The sequence below is a fragment of the Notolepis coatsorum genome (genome assembly GCF_963971535.1).
Source record: "Notolepis coatsorum genome assembly, chromosome: 2".
NCBI classification, from domain to species: Eukaryota; Metazoa; Chordata; class Actinopteri; order Aulopiformes; family Paralepididae; genus Notolepis; species Notolepis coatsorum.
Window position 1 is genome coordinate 47,366,048 of NC_140166.1, and position 23,584 is coordinate 47,389,631.

Here is a 23,584-nt window from a genome sequence, read left to right on the forward strand (position 1 = left end):
GAGAGAGGGCTGGTACATGACTGAGAGGGGGTTGGTACATGACTGAGAGGGGGGCTGGTACATGACTGAGAGGGGGCTGTGGTACATGACTGAGAGGGGGCTGTGGTACATGACTGAGATGGGGCTGTGGTACATGACTGAGAGGTGGCTGTGGTACATGACTGAGAGGGGGCTGTGGTACATGACTGAGATGGGGCTGTGGTACATGACTGAGAGGGGGGCTGTTGTACATGACTGAGAGGGGGGCTGTTGTACATGACTGAGAGGGGGCTGGTACATGACTGAGAGGGGGCTGTGGTACATGACTGAGATGGGGCTGTGGTACATGACTGAGATGGGGCTGTGGTACATGACTGAGATGGGGCTGTGGTACATGACTGAGATGGGGCTGGTACATGACTGAGAGTGGGCTGTGGTACATGACTGAGAGGGGGCTGGTACATGACTGAGAGGGGGCTGGTACATGACTGAGAGGGGGCTGGTATACAGGACTGAGAGGGGGCTGTGGTACATGACTGAGAGGGGGCTGGCTGGTACATGACTGAGAGGGGGCTGGTACATGATTGAGAGGGGGCTGGTACCATGTATTGGTAGTGACTAACACTGGGCTGGCCCAATCACATCTCTTACTAAGCACCCCCCCCCCCCCCGCCAGTCGTGTGGTACATAACTGAGAGGGGGGCTGGTACATGACTGAAATGGGGCTGTGGTACATGACTGAGAGGGGGCTGTGGTACATGACTGAGAGGGGGCTGTGGTACATGACTGAGAGGGGGCTGTGGTGCATGCCTGAGAGAGGGGTGTGGTACATGACAAGTCAAGTCAAGAGTTTTATTTGTCACGGCATACGAGTATACAATGAAATGCGGGTGGTCTTGCCCGCAACGATGTGCAATACAGTGGGTACAACATATAATAGAATCCAATACAAATTTCTTTTTGCAATAACAGGTAACAGGTAACATGGTGTGACATCAAAATCGGTATCTGTACATAGTTATTTACAGAGCATATAGGACATGCTAGGTAGCTTTGGTAGTGCAATACACTGTTACTGTTGCTAATACTGATTTAAAGTGGCCTTTCCTTTTGGCAATAAGTGTGAGTGTGTGCGCATGAGTGTGTGCCCGCTCATGTTGAAGTGTTAAAGTGGCTGCTAGTGTGTGAGCGTGCACAGCGTGCGTGTCGTGTGTGTGCTCATGTGTGCTTATGTGTGGATAGTTCAGTGTTCTGTGGTACTCAATGTTCATTGTTCAGGACTCTGATGGCCTGGGGGAAGAAGCTAAGCCTAAGCCTCTCTGTCCTAGTAGCTGGGGTTCGCAGGCGTCTGCCTGACCTCAGCAGCTGAAACAGGCTGTTATTGGGGTGGTGGGGGTCTTTCATTATTCTGCAGGCTCTGGATTTGCACCTCTTGTTGTATAGAACCTGCAGGGGAGGTAGTGCAATACCCGTGGTACACTCGGCTGAGCGCACCACTCTCTGTAGGGCCTTCTTGTCCTGTGCCGTGCTGTTTCCATACCAGGCAGTGATGTTTCCGGTCAGGATGCTCTCTACAGCTCCTGAGTAGAAGGACTGGAGTATCTTCCCCGATACTCTGAACTTCCTTAACTGTCTCAGGTGGTAGAGGCGCTGTTTCGCCTTCTTTACTACTGTGTCTATGTGTGTTGACCATGTCAGGTCCTCTGAGATGTGGACCCCCAGGTACTTAAAGCTGCTCACCCTGTCCACTGTAGCCCCGTTAATCATCAGTGGTGTGTGCGTCTCCTGCTGTCCTCTCCTATAATCCACGATCAGCTCCTTGGTTTTACCAATGTTCAGGAGCAGGCTGTTGTCCTGGCACCAGCGTTCCAGTACCTCAACCTCCTCCCGGTAGGCCTTCTCGTCGTTGTCCGAGATCAGCCCCACCACCACCGTGTCGTCTGCGAACTTCACTATGGAGTTGGAGCTGAACTTGGCCACACAATCGTGTGTGTAGAGTGAGTACAGCAGGGGGCTCAGAACACAGCCCTGGGGGGACCCGATGCTCAGGGTGATGGTGTTGGAGGTCTGACCCCCCGCCCTGACCGCCTGGGGTCTTTCGCTCAGAAAGTCCAGTACCCAGGCGCTCAGGGCGGAGCTCAGACCTAGCTCGATCAGCTTGTCCACCAGTCTGGTGGGGACTATGGTGTTGAACGCTGAGCTGTAGTCAATGAACAACAGTCTCACATAGCCCCCCTTCTGACGGTCAAGGTGCGAGAGGGTGCTGTGCAGTACCTGGGAGACCGCGTCGTCGGTGGACCTGTTTGTCCTGTATGCAAATTGCATAGGGTCCATATCACTGGGGAGGGAGGCACAAATGTGGTCCTTGACCAGCCTCTCGAAACATTTCATGACCACAGAGGTGAGTGCCACCGGTCTGTAGTCATTTGGACATGTTGGGGAGGGTTTCTTCGGTACAGGGATGATGGTAGACATCTTGAAGCAGGCTGACTGAGATGGGGCTGTGGTACATGACTGAGAGGGGGCTGTGGTACATGACTGAGAGGGGGCTGTGGTACATGACTGAGAGGGGGCTGTGGTACATAATAATAATAATTAATTTAATTTATATAGCGCTTCTCAATAACCCGAAGTCGCTGACAGTAGTCGGGAGCAGGAGTACAAACAAAGAAACGAAAGCAAAGAAACAAAAACATAAACAGCAAAGGAACAAAAACATGAGGAACATGAGACCATGGGGGTAACAGGGGAGACAGCCTGATAGCACAAAAAAGACTGGAGACAGACATCAATCAGGTTGGATGGGAGGGGGAGGTTTAGGGGTGGGGGGGGGTTGAAGGCAAGGGAGAACAGGTGGGTTTTGAGGCGAGCTTTGAAGGTGGAGAGTGTAGGGGAGTCTCTGATGGACTGGGGGAGGGAGTTCCAGAGTCGGGGTGCAGTGCGAGAGAAGGCCCGATCTCCGAAGTTTTTAAGCTTGGATGTCGGGACAGTGAGGGAGGCAGTGGAGGAGGACCGGAGGGAACGGGTGGGGCGGTAGGGGAGAAGGAGATCAGTCAGGTAGGGGGGGGCCAGGCTGTGGAGGGCTTTGAAGGTGAGGAGTAGTGTTTTACAGTTAATGCGGTGTTTGATCGGGAGCCAGTGGAGTGAGTGGAGGACAGGAGTGATGTGTTCGCGGGACCGGGTGCAGTTTATGGAGGGAGCGGGAGGTGATATCAGTGAGGAGGGAGTTGCAGTAGTCCAGGCGGGAGGAGATGAAGGTGTGAATGAGGGATTCAGCAGCGGGGGGGGAGAGGCAGTGACGGATTTTTGCGATGTTGCGGAGGTGAAAGTAGGATATTTTTACGATGGAGCGGACGTGGGGGTCAAATGAGAGGGTGGAGTCGAGGAGGACACCAAGGTTGCGGACTAGGGGGGAGGGGGTGATGGTGGAGTCGTTGATGGTGAGTGTGATGGGTCCGGATCTGGTGAGGGTGGTTTTGGTGCCAATGATGAGAAGTTCAGTCTTGTCACTGTTCAGTTTGAGGAAGTTGTGAGTCATCCAAGTTTGGAGTTCGGTGATGCAGGATTCGATGTGACTGAGGGGTGGGCTGTGGGGGGATTGTGTACTGATGTAGATTTGGGTGTCGTCAGCGTAACAGTGGAAGTTGAGGTGGTATTTACGGATGATGTGACCAAGGGGGAGAATGTAGCAGATGAAGAGCAGGGGGCCAAGGACTGAGCCTTGGGGGACCCCCTGTGTGACTGGGGAGGGGGAGGAGGTGTGGCCGGAGAGGGAGATGAATTGGTGTCTGTCTGTGAGGTAGGAGGAGAACCAGCCAAGTGCTGTGCCCTCAACATGACTGAGAGGGGGCTGTGGTACATGACTGAGAGGGGGCTGGTACATGACTGAGAGGGGGGCTGGTACATGACTGAGAGGGGGCTGGTACATGACTGAGAGGGGGCTGGTATACAGGACTGAGAGGGGGGCTGGTATACATGACTGAGAGGGGGCTGGCTGGTACATGACTGAGAGGGGGCTGGCTGTTACATGACTGAGAGGGGGCTGGCTGGTACATGACTGAGAGGGGGCTGGTACATGATTGAGAGGGGGCTGGTACCATGTATTGGTACTGACTAACACTGGGCTGGCCCAATCACATCTCTTACTAAAAAAAACCCGCCAGTCGTGTGGTACATGACTGAGAGGGGGGCTGGTACATGACTGAGATGGGGCTGTGGTACATGACTGAGAGGGGGTTGTGGTACATGACTGAGATGGGGCTGTGGTACATGACTGAGAGGGGGCTGTGGTACATGACTGAGATGGGGCTGTGGTACATGACTGAGAGGGGGCTGTGGTACATGACTGAGAGGGGGCTGTGGTACATGACTGAGAGGGGGCTGGTACATGACTGAGAGGGGACTGGTATACATGACTGAGAGGAGGCTGGTACATTTCTGAGAGGGGGCTGGCTGGTACATGACTGAGAGGGGGCTGGCTGGTACATGACTGAGAGGGGGCTGGTACCATGTATTGTGCATCATTGTAGGTCAAACCATTAAAAAGTTAATTTCCACAGCAGCCATTTTGGATTTTGGTCTCTCACAAATTTCCCCCGCCTTTTAAAAAAATACACCCCGGCTAAATTTGTTTATTAACCCTCCTAGATGACAAATCCATTGAGAAATGAAGTGCCACAGATGACCCAACTACTAGGTCCATATCGTATCATCATAATATTATTTAAAAAATCATTAGGATAAGGGTTCCCTTGATAAATATGCATGAAAAGGCTGTATAATATACAACACCTGTAGCTCAACTGCAAAAACTGCTTTTTTGATTTGATTAGATTTGTATTTGGAAATTAAAAACACATCATAAAAACTAATTATCTTGACCAATTTGTATTCCTGAGGATATCACCTAAAAGCATTCATTAAAACACTTATTTCCAAGGTGGTCCTCGATGGAAGACATAAAAACACAGCACATAGCCTACTCAACTGCTAATTGTTGCTCAACTGCAAAAATGTATGCCTTATGTATTAGCCTACAGGGAAAAACACATTTACAACAGGCAGCAAAGTTTATTTTCAGCCAAGTATGGTAATAAGGTAACTATTAGGATATAGATAGATAGATACTTTATTAATCCCCTTGGGGAAATTCAGGGTATCTCGCAGCTCACACAGTATACAGACATTGACAGTTCTCATTCAGTTATTTCACATTATGTCTGCATCATGAATTAAAAATGCAGACAGGTGTGTGATGACGTCACGTGACTGAGAGGAATGGCGTGCTGAGTGCTCTGCACAGCTCTGTCCTTAGAATATAGTATTTTGCTTCTAAATGATCATCTATTTAAACTGAAGAACTGGATTATTTTGTTCAAACATAGTTGCCTGTCTGCATGTCTATTTCTGGCTCTTGCCGAGAAACCCGAACCCAGACAAAGAAAGGTGAACGGCGTGCAGCAATCAAACAAATCATGTCAAGCGAGGACACACCTGCCTGGGCGCAGCTACTCCTAACGGAGGTGAGCGACCTTAAATTATCGGTTGAAAGAAGACTGGATGAACTTGGCAATTCAATGAAAGACCTAAAAAAAGAGACACGGGCTATTCTGAACAGAGTCTCTAATGCAGAAGGAAGAATCGGAGATCTAGAAGACCAGTGTGCGGCCAATAGTAAAACCCTGCAGGTCCAAGCCAAAGAACTGAACACGCTACAAACAAAGTTTAGTAACTTGGAAGCACAAAATCGGAGAAATAATCTGATCTTTATTGGCCTGGCAGAAGGACTGGAGACAGGCAACCCAGACAAGATGATGGCCGACATATTCAAATATATTCTGGATGGTAAAGACGACGAGCCAACACCAGAAATTGAAAGTCAGCACCGTAGCCCACGTCCCCGCCCGGCTCCAGGTGATCCACCGCGGCCGTATCTGGTGCGCATACGGAGATGGAGCGACAGACAGAGGATCCTCCAGGCCGTGGCGGAGAAAAGGCAACTATCCTGGCTAGGACAACCACTGAGAGTCTTCCAGGATCTACCAACGGAGATTAAAAAAAAGCGCGCAGAATATGATGACATCAGAGCGAAACTCCGCAAAGAAACGTCCCTGCGCTATGGAATACTTTACCCAGCGAGGCTCGTTATCACCATTGATGAGGTGAAATATATCTACAACAACGCATCGGAGGCTGTTGAAGATTTGAAGAAACGATTACCCAAGATCTTTGGTTGACATGAGAGTGAGATGACCAGAGGCATAACTGCACCAGCGTCACTGTAAGCCCCCCTGCTTTATTTTTTTATTTTTTCTTCTATACCTTCATTCATTATGCTTTACGGCTGGGAGTGGGACTGATGGAATTATTGAGATATTATTTATGTTACACAATGAACAAGTGGAAAATGAACTAATCACACTCTCTCCCTCATAAACATAACGCTGGTGCCCGCATCGCGTATTTTTATTTTTTATTTGCGCAAGTTGATTGAACCTTGAGAATGGAGCTGTGTAGGATGCAGCACGGCCGCGCCTGCTCTGCTCGCGGACAAGGGATGGACATTAAGTCTATCTCTGTTTTGTTTACTGTTTTTCCTTTGCCTAATGGCTTACTTTATGTATGTGTATGTCTTGTACTTTTTATTTTTGTCTATCCATACATGTTGTTGCATAGTTTACAAGGAGGAAGCTGTAAAGTTGCTTGATAAAAATAATGGGACCTAATCATGTAAATCTGATTAGCTGGAATGTGAAAGGTATTTCAAACAAAACGAAAAGATATAAAATTATTACATATTTGAAATCCCTATCATGTGATTTGGCAATGCTCCAGGAGACCCATCTGAATGAAATAGAATCAGTTAAATTGAAACAAAGATGGGTAGGTCAAGTGTTCTCAGCACCAGGCAGTGGAGCCTCTAGAGGGGTAAGCATCCTGATTTCAAAGAAAATATCATTTAAACTTTCAAAACAAATAGTTGATAAAGATGGTAGATATATAATTTTGTCAGGTATTTTACTAAATGAAAAATGTACCTTAGTAAATGTATATGCTCCTAATACGGGACAGAATACTTTTTTGTCAAAGCTGAATCTGGTGCTGGCAGAATTTGCAGATTATCCCATTCTGATGGGTGGGGACCTAAATTTGGTTAGCAATGCCTCGATTGATAGGTCTGGGCGTCCCCTCCCACTAGACGGAGCATTGTCAAGTGCACTTAAAGAAATGCAAAACTCACTTGCATTAACCGATATTTGGCGTGTTGTCAACCCTGACACACGTGAATATACTTATTACTCCCACGCTCATAATTCATATTCCAGGATTGACTATTTTCTCTTCTCACAATCCTTGGTGGGTAATGTAATTGATTGCAAAATTCATAACATACTTTTATCAGACCATGCGCCCCTGTCAGTCCTTTTTACTCCTGCTGTAATTAACAATAAAACCAAACAATGGAGATTTAATAACTCCTTATTGAAAGATCAAGTTTTTGTGTCTATGATTGAGGAGAAAACACAGGAGTACATTAGTATTAATCTTACATCAGTCCAGTCAGTGCAGACTGTATGGGAGGCTTATAAGGCAACCTGTAGGGGCTGGATTATAAGCTACTCAACAGCTAAGAAAAAGGAAAAAATGGCAAGGAAACATGGTCTGATTACTGAACTTAAGTCCTTGGAAACTAGTCATATGTTGGACCCTGACAATTTAGAACTGAAAAAAGCAGTGTTGGTTATAAAAACAGAATTACAAGCAATTCTACATGAGGAAAATGCATTTGCCCTCTTTCAGTTGCGTAGAAAATATTATGAATCTGGCGATAAGGCTGGTAAAATGCTTGCTCTCAGACTGAAGCAGCAAGAAAATCGTCAATCAATCTCTAGCATATATGATGAAGATGGCTCTCTGATTTGTGAACAACTTCAAATCAATAAAGCATTCACTAAATTTTATAGCACACTGTATAAATCAGAATGTTGTACGAGTGAAGAGGAAATGGAAAACATTTTCAGAGATATAAATCTCCCAACCCTCTCTGAAGAAGAAAGGGAATCACTAGATACACCTATCACGTAAAATGAAATTAAATCAGCTATCAAATCCCTCTCAACCGGTAAAACACCGGGTGATGATGGTTATACAAGTGAATTTCTTAAGTGTTTCCAAGTCACTCTTACACCACTTCTAATATTGCTGTTTAATGATATAGTGGCCAATCAATCCATGCCGCTAACCATGCGGCAAGCTACTATTTCATTGATTCCAAAACCTGGCAAGGATCACTTGCAAATGTGTAATTTCAGACCTTTGAGTATTTTAAATAATGATTATAAGTTGTTTGCGAAGGTCCTTGCAGGGCGATTGGAAAATGTTATAGCCTCATTGATTCATATTGATCAGGCTGGCTTTGTAAAGGGTCGTTTAGCTTCAAATAACATGAGGAGGCTAATGCATGTCATGTCAAGGGCGGGGGCCTCCCATCATCCAGCGATGGCAATATCGCTGGATGCTGAGAAAGCCTTTGATCGAGTGGAGTGGAAATATCTGTTTTATGTACTACCTAAATACGGATTTGGTCCGGTTCTCATGAACTGGATAAAGGCACTTTACCATGAACCGGTTACGTCAGTCAGAACAAATGGTATAAGGTCTGATCCATTCCATCTCTATCGATCTACCCGCCAAGGATGTCCGGTTTCACCGCACATTTTTATTCTTTCCCTCGAACCACTTGCCTGTGCTATACGTGCTCATAAAGAAATCAGTGGTATTCGTATTGGTAGTTGTGAGTATAAGGCCAGCCTGTTTGCTGATGACATATTAATAACACTAACAAATCCTAGCCATTCCATCTCTCAAGTGCTAAAGCTTATAGATACATTTGGTAAATGTTCGGGCTATAAAGTGAATTATAGTAAAAGTGAAGCTATTCCACTTAACAACCTAACTTTTCAATCACATCTGGGTTCTGCTCCTTTCAATTGGAAGCCAAAAGGAATTAAATACCTGGGAATTAAAATCCGATCTCCCATTGAAAAAATGGTTGAGTTAAATACATCTGACCTTTTAAAGAATATAAAGGAGGACATCAAAAGATGGACAGTCTTGCCTTTATCCCTTTGGGGCAGATCTGATATTATAAAAATGAATTTGTTACCAAGGCTAGCTTTTTTGATGTCCTCTATACCTTTAAAGTTCCCTCCTAGTTGGTTCAAAGAAATAAACAAATTATTTTCTGGCTTCCTATGGAACAACAGAAAACCTAGAATCAGCCATAAAAAACTTATAAAACCAAGAAATAGTGGAGGAATAGGACTACCAGATATCCACCAATATTACATAGCATATAACTCAAGATACCCCTTACAGTGGGCTTACAATAGTGTGAGACAGATTGGCAGCTGGGAATGGCTTGAAGAACAAATTATAGAAGAACATAACAAAGATCTATCTCTTTCAATGTTGTGGTATAACCCAAAAATCACTCCCAGACTGGACAATCCGCTTTTAGAATTTTCATGTGAGATAGTGAAAATCTTACATAAACGCCTGACCTTTAGTGGATATTCCTTACCATCATGTCCATTATGGAAAAACCCTTTGCTCTCTGCAGGAGGTAAACTCCTTAAAAATAATGTATGGCAACAACATAATATAACACAGGTGGGCCAAGTGATCAAAAGGGGAAATATGATACCTTTTAATGAACTTAAAACACAGTTTGGGCTGAAAGACACAGAATTTTTATCTTATTTACAAATACAATCAGTTATTAAATCATTGTTGTCTAAAGGCATAGCTATAGGAACAAACGGAGTCATGGAAGAGACATTAAGGGGAATTACAGGCAGGAAAGGCATTGTTTCTGCAATGTATAAACTATCATGTTCAACCACCCCTGATACCAATACCCAAACTAAAGTCCAATGGGAGCGAGACATGGGTATATCCATATCTGAAACACAATGGGAAGCAGCACTTAGGAATAGTACAAAAATATCAAAATGTGTTAGATATAAAATTATACAATTAAAGATACTACACAGGGCCTATATAACACCCTGTACATTGAATAAAATGAATCACACCCTACCCAAATTGTGCTGGCATGGGTGTGGAGTAGAGGGTACGCTCATGCACTTGCTGTGGCACTGCCCACTTGTTAGGACATTTTGGTTGGACATTGCTGAGGACCTGTCAGTTACTCTCCAAATTGACATTAATCCTTGCCCTATAATGTGTATATTGGGTGTAAAAATGGACACTGCTCAAGCAAAGATTGTAAATAATACTGTAGCACTGGCTTTTCTAGCATGCAAACGGATTATTTTAATGAACTGGAAAGAACGCAAACCGAACTGCTTCAGTATGGAGAACTGGCGCAAGGACTTCATGGACTTGCTATCGATGGAACAGGCTGCTCTGTCTCTTCAAGAGAGTGATAGGCCCGATGGCCTTCAAGGTCCCCTGAACTTTATTAGATCACTATCTGGAATAAGTTTGTCTACTGAACCTTTGTAACGCTCTGCAACCCCCCCCCCCCCCCCCCTCGCCCCTTGTTGTTATTGTTATTATTATCATTTCTTGTCTTGTTTTGTTGTGTATGTATTGTCTTGTTTGAGAAAAAAAAAAAACTTTAAATATATAAAAAAAAAAAAAAAATGAATTAAAAATAAGCACATGATAAAATTCAATTAAATCATATCTATCAATATCAATAGGAGCGTGATGAGATAAAAACAGGTGTAAAAACAGGTGTAAAACCAGGTGTGTGGGTCAGAGGTCAAGGTCCCCTGCACTATATTACGCTGTTGTACAGTCTGATGGCTGTGGGGACAAAGGACCTCCTGTGCCGCGAGTGCAGTCCGTGAGTGCAGGGAGATGAGCCGTCCGCTGCGACTGCTGCTCTGCCCCACCAGGGTGTGGTGGAGAGGGTGGTTGGTATTGTCCATGATGGCCAGCAGCTTGCTCTGCGTGCGGCTCTCCACCACGGTCCCCAGTTGGTCCAGTCTCCTCCCCACCACTGAGCCAGCCTTTTTCACCAGCTTATCCAGCCGCCTGGCATCCCTGGCCGTGGTATTACCACCCCAGCAGACAGCGGCATAGAGGAGCACACTTGCCACCACTGCCTGATAGAACATGAACAACATTTCCCCACACACATTTCCCCACACACATTAAACGACCTGAGCCTCCTAAGGAAGAACAGCCGGCTCTGTCCTTTCTTGTAGAGCGCTTCCGCATTTGCAGCCCAGGCCAGCTTATCGTCTAGGTCAGGGGTGGCCAACCCGCGGCTCGCGAGCCGCATGCGGCTCTTTGCCCGTCAATGTGCGGCTCTTCCATCCATAAAAAAAAATAAAAAAAAATAAAAAAAAAAATATTTTTTTTTATTTTCTTTTTACTTTTTTTTTTTTTTTTTTACTTTTTTTTTTTATGTCACTCATTCCATAAGGACGTAGAATAAACATTTACAATTTTTTTTTAAATGGTCCATTTGCATGTTCTTGGTATCTGAATCTAGGGACATATATGGATCAGTGTCAGAAATAGTGTGTCTGTTACTAGGCTTGAGTAAATTGTAATGAACCAAAGGAGAATATCAATTCTATTTAAAAAAAAAATTATCTTTGACTGTAAATAACACCATGCTAAAATTGACCAGACCTGAAAAATCTAAGCAAATGAATAAAGGGAAGATGATTAAACAGAAGGTTTTGTAGATACAGTACTGAATTCTGCCATCTTTTTTATAATGTAAATTTCTCCACCATTCTTCATCATATTGCAACACCGTTTTTTGCAAGACGTTCACAGAAAGGTAGAGAAACTAACTGCGTTCTGTTTTATGGCAATAATGTTCAGGTTTGTGGGAGATAATCCCAAAAAATAAGAGAAATTAAACTACACTCACTTTTGGCTGTGCCACTTCCTCCTGTCAATATGCGCCGGTTTCCGACTCAATGCCCTGAGATTTCTATAATCTTATATTTCACTAATAACAGTTAAAATAATTGGTAAACAAACATAATGCTGAAAATATACACTTTTACTGTATATCTCGGGCTTAAGAGGTTAACCCTGTGAGGCCCAAATTAAAAAGAAATTAGCAACTTCAGAGGCCAGAGGGTGGGACATATAAACACATTTACTATCAAATAGCATTGTGAGGCTGAACAACAGGACCAATTGACTATACATGTGCTTAAAGGGGAACTATCTTATAAATGGCTTTTTTCAGTGTTTACCATTGTTTCTTAGCTATGTGGACTTATATTAATAGGATATATGTCTCTAATTCTCATATTGGCGAATTCTTCCAATTCTCCTCTCACAATATTCACCCTCACTGAACTGAGTCATCTGAAAATGTGCATATCTGTAATGTCAGAGATTTCTCAGCTGCATAATAATGTGGCAGTTGATGTGGCAGTTGGCACCAGGCCACACGGTGGTTGGAGCCCAGCCTCAAAACGGCTTAAGATCTTGAGGTCGAAAAATGCGGTTTTTAGTACTTGATTAGAAATACAAAACAATGCAATTTTTTTGAAAAAAACCTAGGTGTTCCATAGACTCACAGGAATTGTGTAAAAGTGCCCAAATAGTGAAAGAAATAGTAAAATAGTTCCCCTTTAACATTTTTTAAATAAACATTATTTTTTTAAATGGCTAAAAGTGATTTTGTAATTTTGCAACCGTGGGTCTCACAGGGTACTTTTAACCCTGTGAGGCCCAAATAAAAAAGACATTAGCAACTTCAGAGGCCAGAGGGTGAGACCTATAAACACATGAAGGGTGCCGTGACTGAAAAAAAAGGTTGAGAAACGCTGGTATATGGTGTGGCTCTTTGTGGTACCACAGTCATTTTTTTGTGGCTCTTAGTCTCTGACTGGTTGGCCACCCCTGGTCTAGGTGCACACCTAAATATTTGTATGTCTGCACCGTCGCAATGTTGTTTCCCCGTATGCTGACTGGTTGCAGAGGTGGTTTCGACCTGCGGAAGTCCAGTACCATCTCCTTGGTCTTTGTTGCGTTCAGGAGAAGGTTGTTCCGTTCGCTCCAGTCGCTGAAGGCTCCCACCTGGTCCCTGTACTCTCCCTCCTGTCCCTTCCTCACACACGCCACAATCGCTGTGTCGTCCGAGTATTTTTGGACGTGGCAAGACTCAGAGTTGTAGTTGAAGTCTGCCGTGTAGAGGGTGAACAGGAACGGAGCGATAACAGTCCCCTGTGGAGCCCCAGTGCTGCTGACCACTGTCTCTGAGACACAGTTGCCCATTCTGACAAACTGTGGTCGGTCTGTCAGGTAATCCATGATCCAGGAAGTGAAGGAGGGATCCACCCCCATCTTCCTGAGCTTGTCTTTAAGTATGGGAGGTTGAATAGTATTAAAAGCGCTTGAAAAATCAAAAAACATAATCCTAACATAACTCCCCGGCTCATCCAGGTAGGAGTAGGCCCGGTGGAGCATGTAGAGGACCGCGTCGTCCACCCCGATGCTCTCCCGATACCCAAACTGCAGGGGGTCAAGGGCGTGTTCAGTCTGTGGCCTCAGATGGTGTAGAAGCAGCCTCTCCAGTGTCTTCATGATGTGTGACGTGAGGGCCACCGGTCTGTAGTCGTTGAGCTCGGCCGGGCGCCCAGCTTTGGGTACCGGCATAAGACATGATGTTTTCCACAGGACCGGCACCCTCACGTCCCGCAGGCTCATATTGAAGAGCTTCTGGAGCGGCTCAGCCAGTTGGTCTGCACAGAGCTTCAGCAGCCTCGAACACACGCCATCCGGGCCAGCCGCCTTTCCTGGACGCAGTTTCCTTAGTTCCGCCCTCACCTCATCTATTGTGAGGGACAAGGGGGGGGATGGGGCTGAGTGACACAGGGGGGGAGGCAGGTGACAGGGGGGGGCTAGGTGACAGGGGGTGGGGCCAGGGGGGCGGAACTGCAGAGTTGTGGTTGCAGCAGTGAGGAGGAAATGGTGCAGGGGGAGGAGCTGCAGCTGGAGAGGTGGGAGAGGGTGTTGGTGTGGCCTGGTCAACAGGGGCAGAGCGAGCCCTGGCTGCCGTGTCAAACCGGTTGTAGAATTGGTTAAACTCGTTTGCCTTGTCCACATCACCCTCTGCCTGGCAGTTTACCTGCTTATAGCCGGTGATGGTTTTCATTCCCCTCCACACCTCTCTGGTGTTGTTGTGCTGCAGCTTCCTCTCCACCTTCCTCTTATAGTCCTCCTTGGCCTGCTTCAGACTCCTCTTTAATTCCCGTTGCACCTGCTTGCGCCTCTCTATGTCATCCTTCCTGAATGCCGCCTTTTTCTCATTAACAAGCCTCTTAAGGTCAGCAGTGATCCAGGGCTTGTTGTTTTGAAAACAGCGCACAGTCCTTGCTGGTACAATCATGTCCCTGCAGAAGGTCAGGTAACTGGTGGTACAGTCAGCCTTCCTGTCAATGGCCAAGGTCCCCTTATTCCCGTCTGTGTCCTGCAGTACATCCCAGTCTGTCCACTCATAGCAGGCTCTCAGGGACTCACTGGCCTCTGGTGTCCATTTTCTAAATGTCCGAGTGGTTACAGGTTGCCTCTGCACACAGGGTTTGTAGCAGGGCTGAAGGTGAACCAAATTGTGATCTGATCTGCCAATTGGTGGGAGTGCTGTGGCAATATATGCTTCCCTGGCATTTGCATACAGCAGATCAAGTGTGTTGTTCTCTCTTGTGGGGCAGTTAACATACTGTACAAAGCCAGTTAGATGGGAGGCAAGGCTGACATGGTTAAAGTCACCTGAGATCAGGATGAATGCATCAGGATGCTGAGTCTGAAATCCTGCGACAGTGTCGTGGATGACGTCACACGCCACTGCCGGGACAGCGTGAGGGGGGATGTAAACAACAATGTGAGAGTACTCCCGGGGAACATAGTAGGGCCTGATACTAACTGCCAGAAGTTCGACATCCTGGCAGCATATCTTTTCCTTAACTGTTATGTGACCCGGGTTGCACCATCGATTATTCACATATGGATTAGACCCCCTCCTTTGCTTTTACCGCTCGTTCTGGCATCTCTGTCTGCACGGACTGCAGTGAAGCCTGGCATGTCAACACAGCCAGCTCTCAGAGAAACACATCAAACTACATTCCCGGTAAGTTCTTTGGTGTTTCACCAATGCCTCCAGCTCGTCACACTTATTAGATAGGGAGTTGACGTTGCCCATCACGATTGATGGTATAGACGGCTTATATTTAGGGTTGCCACCTTTGACTAATAGAAGTAAGGGACACCTGTCATCGAGCATGCGCTTAGCACGCGTGAGAAAACATTTTGGGCGGTTTTGGGGCTTTTTTTGGGCGAAAATGGCCGGATTTTGTCACTATTTATTTTTTTACTTTCTTTCGGTTTTAGGGTTGGGTTACGGTTATGTTATTTAATTATTTTGGGGAGCCAGCCCCCCAAACTCCTGAAATGCATAGAAATCTATGAAATCTAAATAAAACCATCTATGACATTTATATTAAAAAGAGCTAGCCCCCCAAACCCCTAAAATACATAGAAATCTATGCATTTTGGAACAGTTACTATATATAGTCAAGAAAGCATTTAGTCATACTTAAAGTTTAAAGTGCTTTATTTGCATTTAACATTGTTTAAATAAATTGGCTGAACTATAGCCTCAACTTGAGCATAATACTGTATGCATATAGCCTAAAGTGCTATAAAAACAAAGCCTGGGAACACTTAAAGAGGACAATAATACAATGAAACACTTGTGTGACCCAAATTAAAAGATTAATAAAAAATAAAGTGCAAAGAAATCCTCCTTCCCTCAACCCTCTTAGCCAAAAAGTCATGGGTCGGGGGGGGCAGGTGGCGCACGGAGATTACGTTCGTCACCAACACCGGGAGACACTAGGATTCGCCTGTTCGAATCCAGCTCCCGGCGTTGCTATCAGCTTGGCTGGCCTCTCACACTGATACAATTGGCTGTATCAGGGGGTGGGAAAGCTGAAGGGTGGGTCCTGGGCGTTGTGGACAGCGACCCCTACAGTTCGGTCGGGGCGCCTGCTCAGCGAGGGTTGGAACTGAGGAGAGATAGTGTGGCCTCCCACACGCTACACTCTCCCCGGTGAGAACCTGCGCGGCCAGGTTGGCCTGCCCCAGGCTGCACATGCGTCGGAGGAAAGCATGTGACAGTCTCCGGTCTCCCGGACCAACAGTAGGGGAAAGTACGCAACAACCAGGAAGGGTGGGATGGGAGAAAAATCGGGAAAAAGGAGGGGAAGAAAGATAAAAAAAAGTGTTTATGTCCTCTTTGGTGTAGACCAGGTTTAAACAGTCAACAGCCTTCCCTCTCTTCCTCACTGTGTTACTTCTTTTTCCAAGTGTACTTCTTGTTACTCCTTGCAGCACTGAGTAGCTCTTTGTCTTTCAAAGCAGTGCTGTGAAACTCTGAACAGGACTGCTCAAAGTTGAGAGTGATCAGGAGCTCACTCCTCATGAGCTCCACTGAGCACCTGTTCCTGCTGTCACTCCACTTGTTGGTCATTCTGGAAAAAATCCTTTCCACATATCCAGTGGATGCTGGGATGCTCAAGATGTGGCTGATGATAGACAGCATGTTAGGCAGGTCAGCTACTTTAAAAACAGCCATCCACCTGGCGGCCACACCTTTGGACTTCCATTCATCCTCAGCATCTTCTCTGAGCCTGTTCAGAATGGTATTGGCTGTGGTGCATTCATCATAAAGTTCATCCATCTTGACTTTATGGATGAGGTTGAGCTTACTAGCCACCTTCTCAATGTCATAAAAGGTCAAGGTGCCATGGTGCAGAGAGAGAGGTTGCAGTGAGAACAGCCAGTTGTCTTCTGAGAAGTTGAACCATTTCTCAACATATGAGATTGCCGTGTTAAGAAATGCAGTGAACTCTGCCCTTGCCATATCTGCTTCCTGTGGAAGGAGGCGCTGCAGCTTCACTTTAGTTAAGTAGCCGTAGAACTGGTCATCTCGTCTCTGTGTGAGTTTCTGCTTGAAGTTATCCATGATGGAATATAACTCGACACAGGTGGTTGAATTACTCTCCAGTTTCTTTACAACTTCCTCAAAGAGGGAGAGGATATTATTGCAGAAGAGAAGGTAAACCTCCACTATGTCTCCATCTTCCTCATTTGTGTCTTCACTGAGCTTTAACAAATCTTGAAGTAGGGCTGGGCGATATGGCCTAAATATGATATCACGATATTTTCTGACCTTTCGGCGATACACGATACGCATCACGATGTTTTTCTTTTTTTCCCCAAACAATTCATTATGAGGCTTACCAAGACAGTATTTGAGTTTGCAAGCTAACATTAAAGACAAAATAAAATACCCATGCATTTAGCATTTTTATATTATATATTAGATTTAGATTATTGGATTATTAGATTATATATTGCATATATTTAGCAATGAGATATTATATGATTTAGATATGAAATATGATGAATTGAAAATGGGGGACCCTGATGTAAACAAGACGAAAGTCTTTCGCTGGTCTGCATCCCCTTAACAATTGTATGTATTGAGCTGTACTGTACCCATTCTGCAATATGTTAATAAAGTTTTAAATCAATCAATCAATCAATCAATCAATAGGATTTTAGCATTTTTATGAAACTACTGTATATTTGTATGTCTCTAAATGTTTTGATGAATTGAAAATGGAGGACCCTTATGTAAAAAAGCCGAAAGTCTTTTTCTGGTCTTCATCCTCCAGTCAGTCCACTGTTGTTGTATTGAGCTGTACTGTATTGTACCCATTCTGCAATCGTTAATAACGTTCATTCATTCAATCATTCAGCCGGCAACACAATAATTTTGATTGACAGTCGAGTCTGCCAATTACGTCACACCGCTTGTACCCGCCCTGCTGTTCTTAGCACCAATCGGCAAGCAGCGCTATTCTTTTTTTACTTCCTGAATGCCCTCCTTGATTTTAACGAGAGCTCAGCTCAACGACAACAACAACAGCTCACCGCAGCCGACAAGTGATTACTAGCGCACCGCAGCATGACAACGAGGCATAATGATTTTACTGCAACACATGTTATAATAAAAGCCTTTCAATACATCCGTCTGATTGAAAACTTTATTAACAGACCGCAGAATGGGCACGCACAACTCGGCACGGACTGAGATATGAACAGTAACGCTTGCTATCTATGTCGTCATCGGACGTTGCTATGTTTGGTTAAATACGCTGATGTGTAACTATATAACGTGTAACTATATAATGTTGATGCCACAAAACGAATGCCTTTGTTAATCATAACAAGTACTAACTTTGATGCAGTAGTGTGTGTGTGTGGGAGCGGCGTTGTTCAAAAGTTTGAACGGGGTGGACCAGATTGACGCGACACAATCCTCTTGGGCAAAACATCACGATATCCACGATACGTTAAAAAAGTGTATCGTTAATGAACTGTACCCGATATTTATATAATATCGTCATATCGCCCAGCCCTATCTTGAAGCCGTTTGGGACACTCATCCCCCAGGCTGATGAAGTAAGACTTCAATGCAGTCCAGGTTTGCATTAGTCTGTGGATGGCTGGATTAAGAGAGAGCCACCTGGTTGTGACATGTCGTAGAATCTCTTGGAACTCAACATCACAGAACTCACAAAATTCTTTGAGTGATTCTCTTCGTTTGGCAGATACAGAGAAGTGGCCATAGACCTTCAGCACAACATTTCCCACATCTATGGTGAGCTTGTCAAGAGCGTGCTTCACTGTGTTGTGCAATATGTGGGCATGGCAGTTTCCTTGCAGAAGATCTTTTTGTTTCTTCTTCAGGTTGGTGAAGACAGAGTTGTGAATTCCATAATTAACATTTGTGTTGTCTGCACTAAATGCTGTCACTTGATTTAATGATAAGCCAAATTTCTCAAGGGATTGTTCTAGGAGAGCTACAATCCCGACAGCTGACTCATCTGGATTCTCAATTAAATCTAGCATATTGTTGGTGACCCCACACTCTGGAGTGAAGTATTGGACAGCAAGGGGAAACATCTTCCTGTTCCCTTTATTTGATGCATCCGTCTGTATGGATCTCCTCACTGGTAAACAAGAATACTCTGAAGACTCTGGCAGGAGCACTCATTCAAGGGTACTACGACTATGCATGCACCTCATGGTACCAAAGCACCTCAAAGGCGCTCAAAACAAAATTACAAACATCTCAAAACAAACTGGTCAGACTACTGCTTGACCTTACTCCTAGAACCCACCTCACCCCTGCCCACTTTGACATCCTAGGATGGCTTAGAGTAGACGACAGAGTACAGCAACTTGCAATGGGCCTGGTCTACAAGATACACTACACGACCAAGGTACCCATGTACATGTCAAAATACTTTCCAAAGTTCAGTGAATACCACGATCACAACACCAGAGGGAGCTCCACAAATCACCTTATGCAATATTCATCATTGATATTTGAATACTTGAAATCTGTATGAACTGAGTAGTTAGTATCAAATGAAATAAGATGGAACAGCTCCATGCATTCATTGAATAAACAACTGTTTGCTCATTACCAGTATGGTATTGTTTAAATTGTACAGCTTTTTGCACATCTTTGTCAGGGAATTCCAACAATTCTGGACTTGAATGTACCAGTTAATTGTAATCATCTCTCTCTCCTTATGTCTAGTCAAGCCAGGTTGTGGAGGAGAGAGACAGGGATGAACAGGCTATAGACTACTTTGCCCATCCTGAGCCTGCTATGATGCAGATGTTTTTATATCACCACCCAAAACAAGATTCAGCCAAGAGGGAGTGAGTACACTGGTCCACTTGCACTGGTACACTTGTCCATGGCACTTACTACCCAGCTTTGTAGTGGTTTGGGGGAATAGTAAAGTAGGTACGCATATGTAAGGGGACCGCAAGGATGGTGTACTGGTGGGTGGTGTCCGACCGATTATGGTGGGCCGGTCTGGGCCAAAAATGCCAGCGCCGATTTTTGGTCCCAGTCCAGCCCTGACTGTGAAGCTCTGTATTACATGCACCCCCCCCCCCCCCATGCTGCTTTGACACCTGTATTTCCCCAAGGGGATTAATAAAGGATCATATTATCTCATCTTATCTTATCTCTTTTTCCTTGTGTCCGCCAGGGGCCGTCTCTTTTCCAAATGCCGAAATACAACGAGCTCTACATCGTTGCTGATCAACGTGAGGTGAGAAATGAGACAGAGTGTCATAATTAATAATAATAATCACACATTGTTATCTCAACCACAGTCTGAGAGTGGTGGTGAGTAAAGGCCATGAAACAGGATGTGACCTCACTCTAACATGATGTCATGGTCTTTCAGTACGTAAAGTTGAAGCGGGATCAGAAGGCGCTGCAGAAGAGGGTATTTGAAGTAGTCAACTTTGTCAACATGGTGAGTCACTGCATAACTATGAGAGCCCTGGCCTATTTTCTTTTTATTTTGAATTTTTTACTTATTGTGCTTCTATTTAATTGAGTTTATATCCCATTTTATTTTATGCCCATCTTTTTTATTTTACAGTTGTACCTATTCTTATTTCATTCTGTAATTCGATTTTATTCTATTGTGCTTCTATCTTCATTTTTGTTCATATTACATTTCATTTTATTCCACCTTTTTATTTTATTATCTGTCCATTATTGTCTGTCCGTTAATGTCGCACCGAAAACGACCAAACCAAATTCCTTGTATGGGAAAACTACTTGGCAATAAAGACCTTTCTGATTCTGATTCTGATATGGCAGGAAGTTCCCCCAGACCATCTTCTGTCAGCCTGATATCTGCTGTCCTCATAGATTTCGATATAATAATAATAATAATATGTTTATTTGTATAGCACTTTAATAATATGTTTATTTGTATAGCACTTTAATAATATGTTTATTTGTATAGCACTTTTCATACAGGGGATTGCAGTTCAAAGTGCTTTACATCAGAAAGAAATAAGACATAAAATCAGTGTAAAACCAGCAGCAAGAGCAAAGCATAAAGTGGGATAAAATTATGCAGATATATTAATCAAATCATATCAGAACCTCACGTTCCAATAGGCTTCTTGAATTTCTGTAATCTGTTACAAAACATGATAACGGTCATAGTATGCACCCAGCGGATAGTGGGGCATAGAAATAAAAGTAAAAATAAGTAAAATAATAGCAAGGGTAAAATGAGCACAAAGTGCAGACATATAAAATCACAGTTTTTCACATTAGGATCTAACATCCCAACAGGCCACATTGTTTATGGTTTGATTCAGTTTTAGTAGAATAGAAAATACATGAAATTAGCACATAAATAGCTTTTTATAGACTACAGCAGTGCATTCAACACCATTGTCCCCAGTAGGCTGGTCACCAAAATCCTGGACCTGGGTCTCAGCGACTCCCTGTGTAGGTGGATCAGAGACCAAACCCCTGGACCTGGGTCTCAGCGACTCCCTGTGTAGGTGGATCAGAGACCAAACCCCTGGACCTGGGTCTCAGCGACTCTCTGTGTAGGTGGATCAGAGACCAAACCCCTGGACCTGGGTCTCAGCGACTCCCTGTGTAGGTGGATCAGAGACCAAACCCCTGGACCTGGGTCTCAGAGACTCCCTGTGTAGGTGGATCAGAGACCAAACCCCTGGACCTGGGTCTCAGCGACTCCCTGTGTAGGTGGATCAGAGACCAAACCCCTGGACCTGGGTCTCAGCGACTCCCTGTGTAGGTGGATCAGAGACCAAACCCCTGGACCTGGGTCTCAGCGACTCCCTGTGTAGGTGGATCAGAGACCAAACCCCTGGACCTGGGTCTCAGCGACTCTCTGTGTAGGTGGATCAGAGACTTCTTGTCCAATCGTCCACAGACAGTCAGCCTAGGCTCCCATCTCTCCTCCAGCTTGTCCCTCAGCACTGGCGCACCTCAAGGCTGCGTGCTGAGTCCGCTGCTCTACTCACTATATGACTGCATTTCCATACACCCCTCAAATACTATAGTCAAATTTGCAGACGACACAACAGTGGTAGGACGAATCTCCAACAACGATGAGTCTGCCTACAGAATGAAGTCCACCATTTAACTGGATGGTGCACGGACAACAATCTCACATTAAACATAAACAAAACAAAAGAGATCACCATTGACTTCAGGAGACACAGGGTGGACCCCTCCTAATCATCGCAGGTGAGGAAGTGGAGAGTCCCCTGCTTTAAGTTCCTAGGGACCCACATCACTGAGGACCTCAAATGGACCACCAACTCCACTGCACTGGTAAAAAAAAAAGGCCCAACAGCGGCTTTACTTTTTAAGAACACTTAGAAAAATCAACCTGTCTGCTGAGCTGCAGCCTTCTACCACTGCTCTATCAAGAGCATTTTAACCCTTGAGTCACCCATGTCGCAGTTCTGGTCAAAAAGCCCTTTTTTCTTTTACGTGTGTTTGTGGATAGCGTTGGCTAGATTTTATGTATATGCCAAAAAAGTAGCTCAGTATCGCAACTTGGACTCACATTACAATAATCCATGTTTGCTTTTTAAAACAAACTGGACACGTTAGGGTTAGGGGGTTAGGGTTAGATTAATAATAAGTTAATAATGATATTCATGAAAGAAAATTGGAACAATACATGAAAAAGATATGTTTTACTGAGATCGCAGTTTCTGTCACTAGGGAGACAGGTAGTGGGTTTTTTGAAGGTTGACTCGAGGGTTAACATACTCCATCACAGCATGGTACGCAAACTGCACAGAAAATGAAAGAAAATCCCTCCAGAGAGTCATAAACACCTCCCAAAAAATCATCGGTCTTCCCCTGCCCACACTGGACGACATCTTCAGAACGCGCTGCCTCCGCAGAGCTAGCAGCCTCCTGAAGGATGGAACCCACTCCTCTCACCACCTCTTCTCCCTGAAGGATGGAACCCACCCCTCTCACCACCTCTTCTCCCTGAAGGATGGAACCCACCCCTCTCACCACCTCTTCTCCCTGAAGGATGGAACCCACCCCTCTCACCACCTCTTCTCCCTGAAGGATGGAACCCACCCCTCTCACCACCTCTTCTCCCTGAAGGATGGAACCCACCCCTCTCACCACCTCTTCTCCCTGAAGGATGGAACCCACCCCTCTCACCACCTCTTCTCCCTGAAGGATGGAACCCACCCCTCTCACTACCTCTTCTCCCTGAAGGATGAAACCCACCCCTCTCACCACCTCTTCTCCCTGAAGGATGGAACCCACCCCTCTCACCACCTCTTCTCCCTGCTGCCATGAGCGATACAGGGTCTTCCCCTGCCCACACTGGACGACATCTTCAGAACGCGCTGCCTCCGCAGAGCTAGCAGCCTCCTGAAGGATGGAACCCACTCCTCTCACCACCTCTTCTCCCTGAAGGATGGAACCCACCCCTCTCACCACCTCTTCTCCCTGAAGGATGGAACCCACCCCTCTCACCACCTCTTCTCCCTGAAGGATGGAACCCACCCCTCTCACCACCTCTTCTCCCTGAAGGATGGAACCCACCCCTCTCACCACCTCTTCTCCCTGAAGGATGGAACCCACCCCTCTCACCACCTCTTCTCCCTGAAGGATGGAACCCACCCC

The 23,584-nt window shown here is 45.3% G+C and overlaps 1 protein-coding gene across 2 annotated transcripts in view; it reads left to right on the top strand.

Moving 5' to 3' along the window:
* The window catches only part of LOC311247726 (zinc metalloproteinase-disintegrin-like berythractivase), a 79,319-nt gene that overhangs the window by 20,085 nt on the left and 35,650 nt on the right, over window positions 1-23,584 (top strand). For both annotated transcript variants that reach the window (XM_084337923.1, XM_084337922.1), the window contains exons 7-8: window positions 20,127-20,189; window positions 20,328-20,399. In XM_084337923.1, the coding sequence (XP_084194049.1) occupies window positions 20,127-20,189; window positions 20,328-20,399 (135 nt within the window). The remainder of the gene's footprint in view (window positions 1-20,126; window positions 20,190-20,327; window positions 20,400-23,584) is intronic.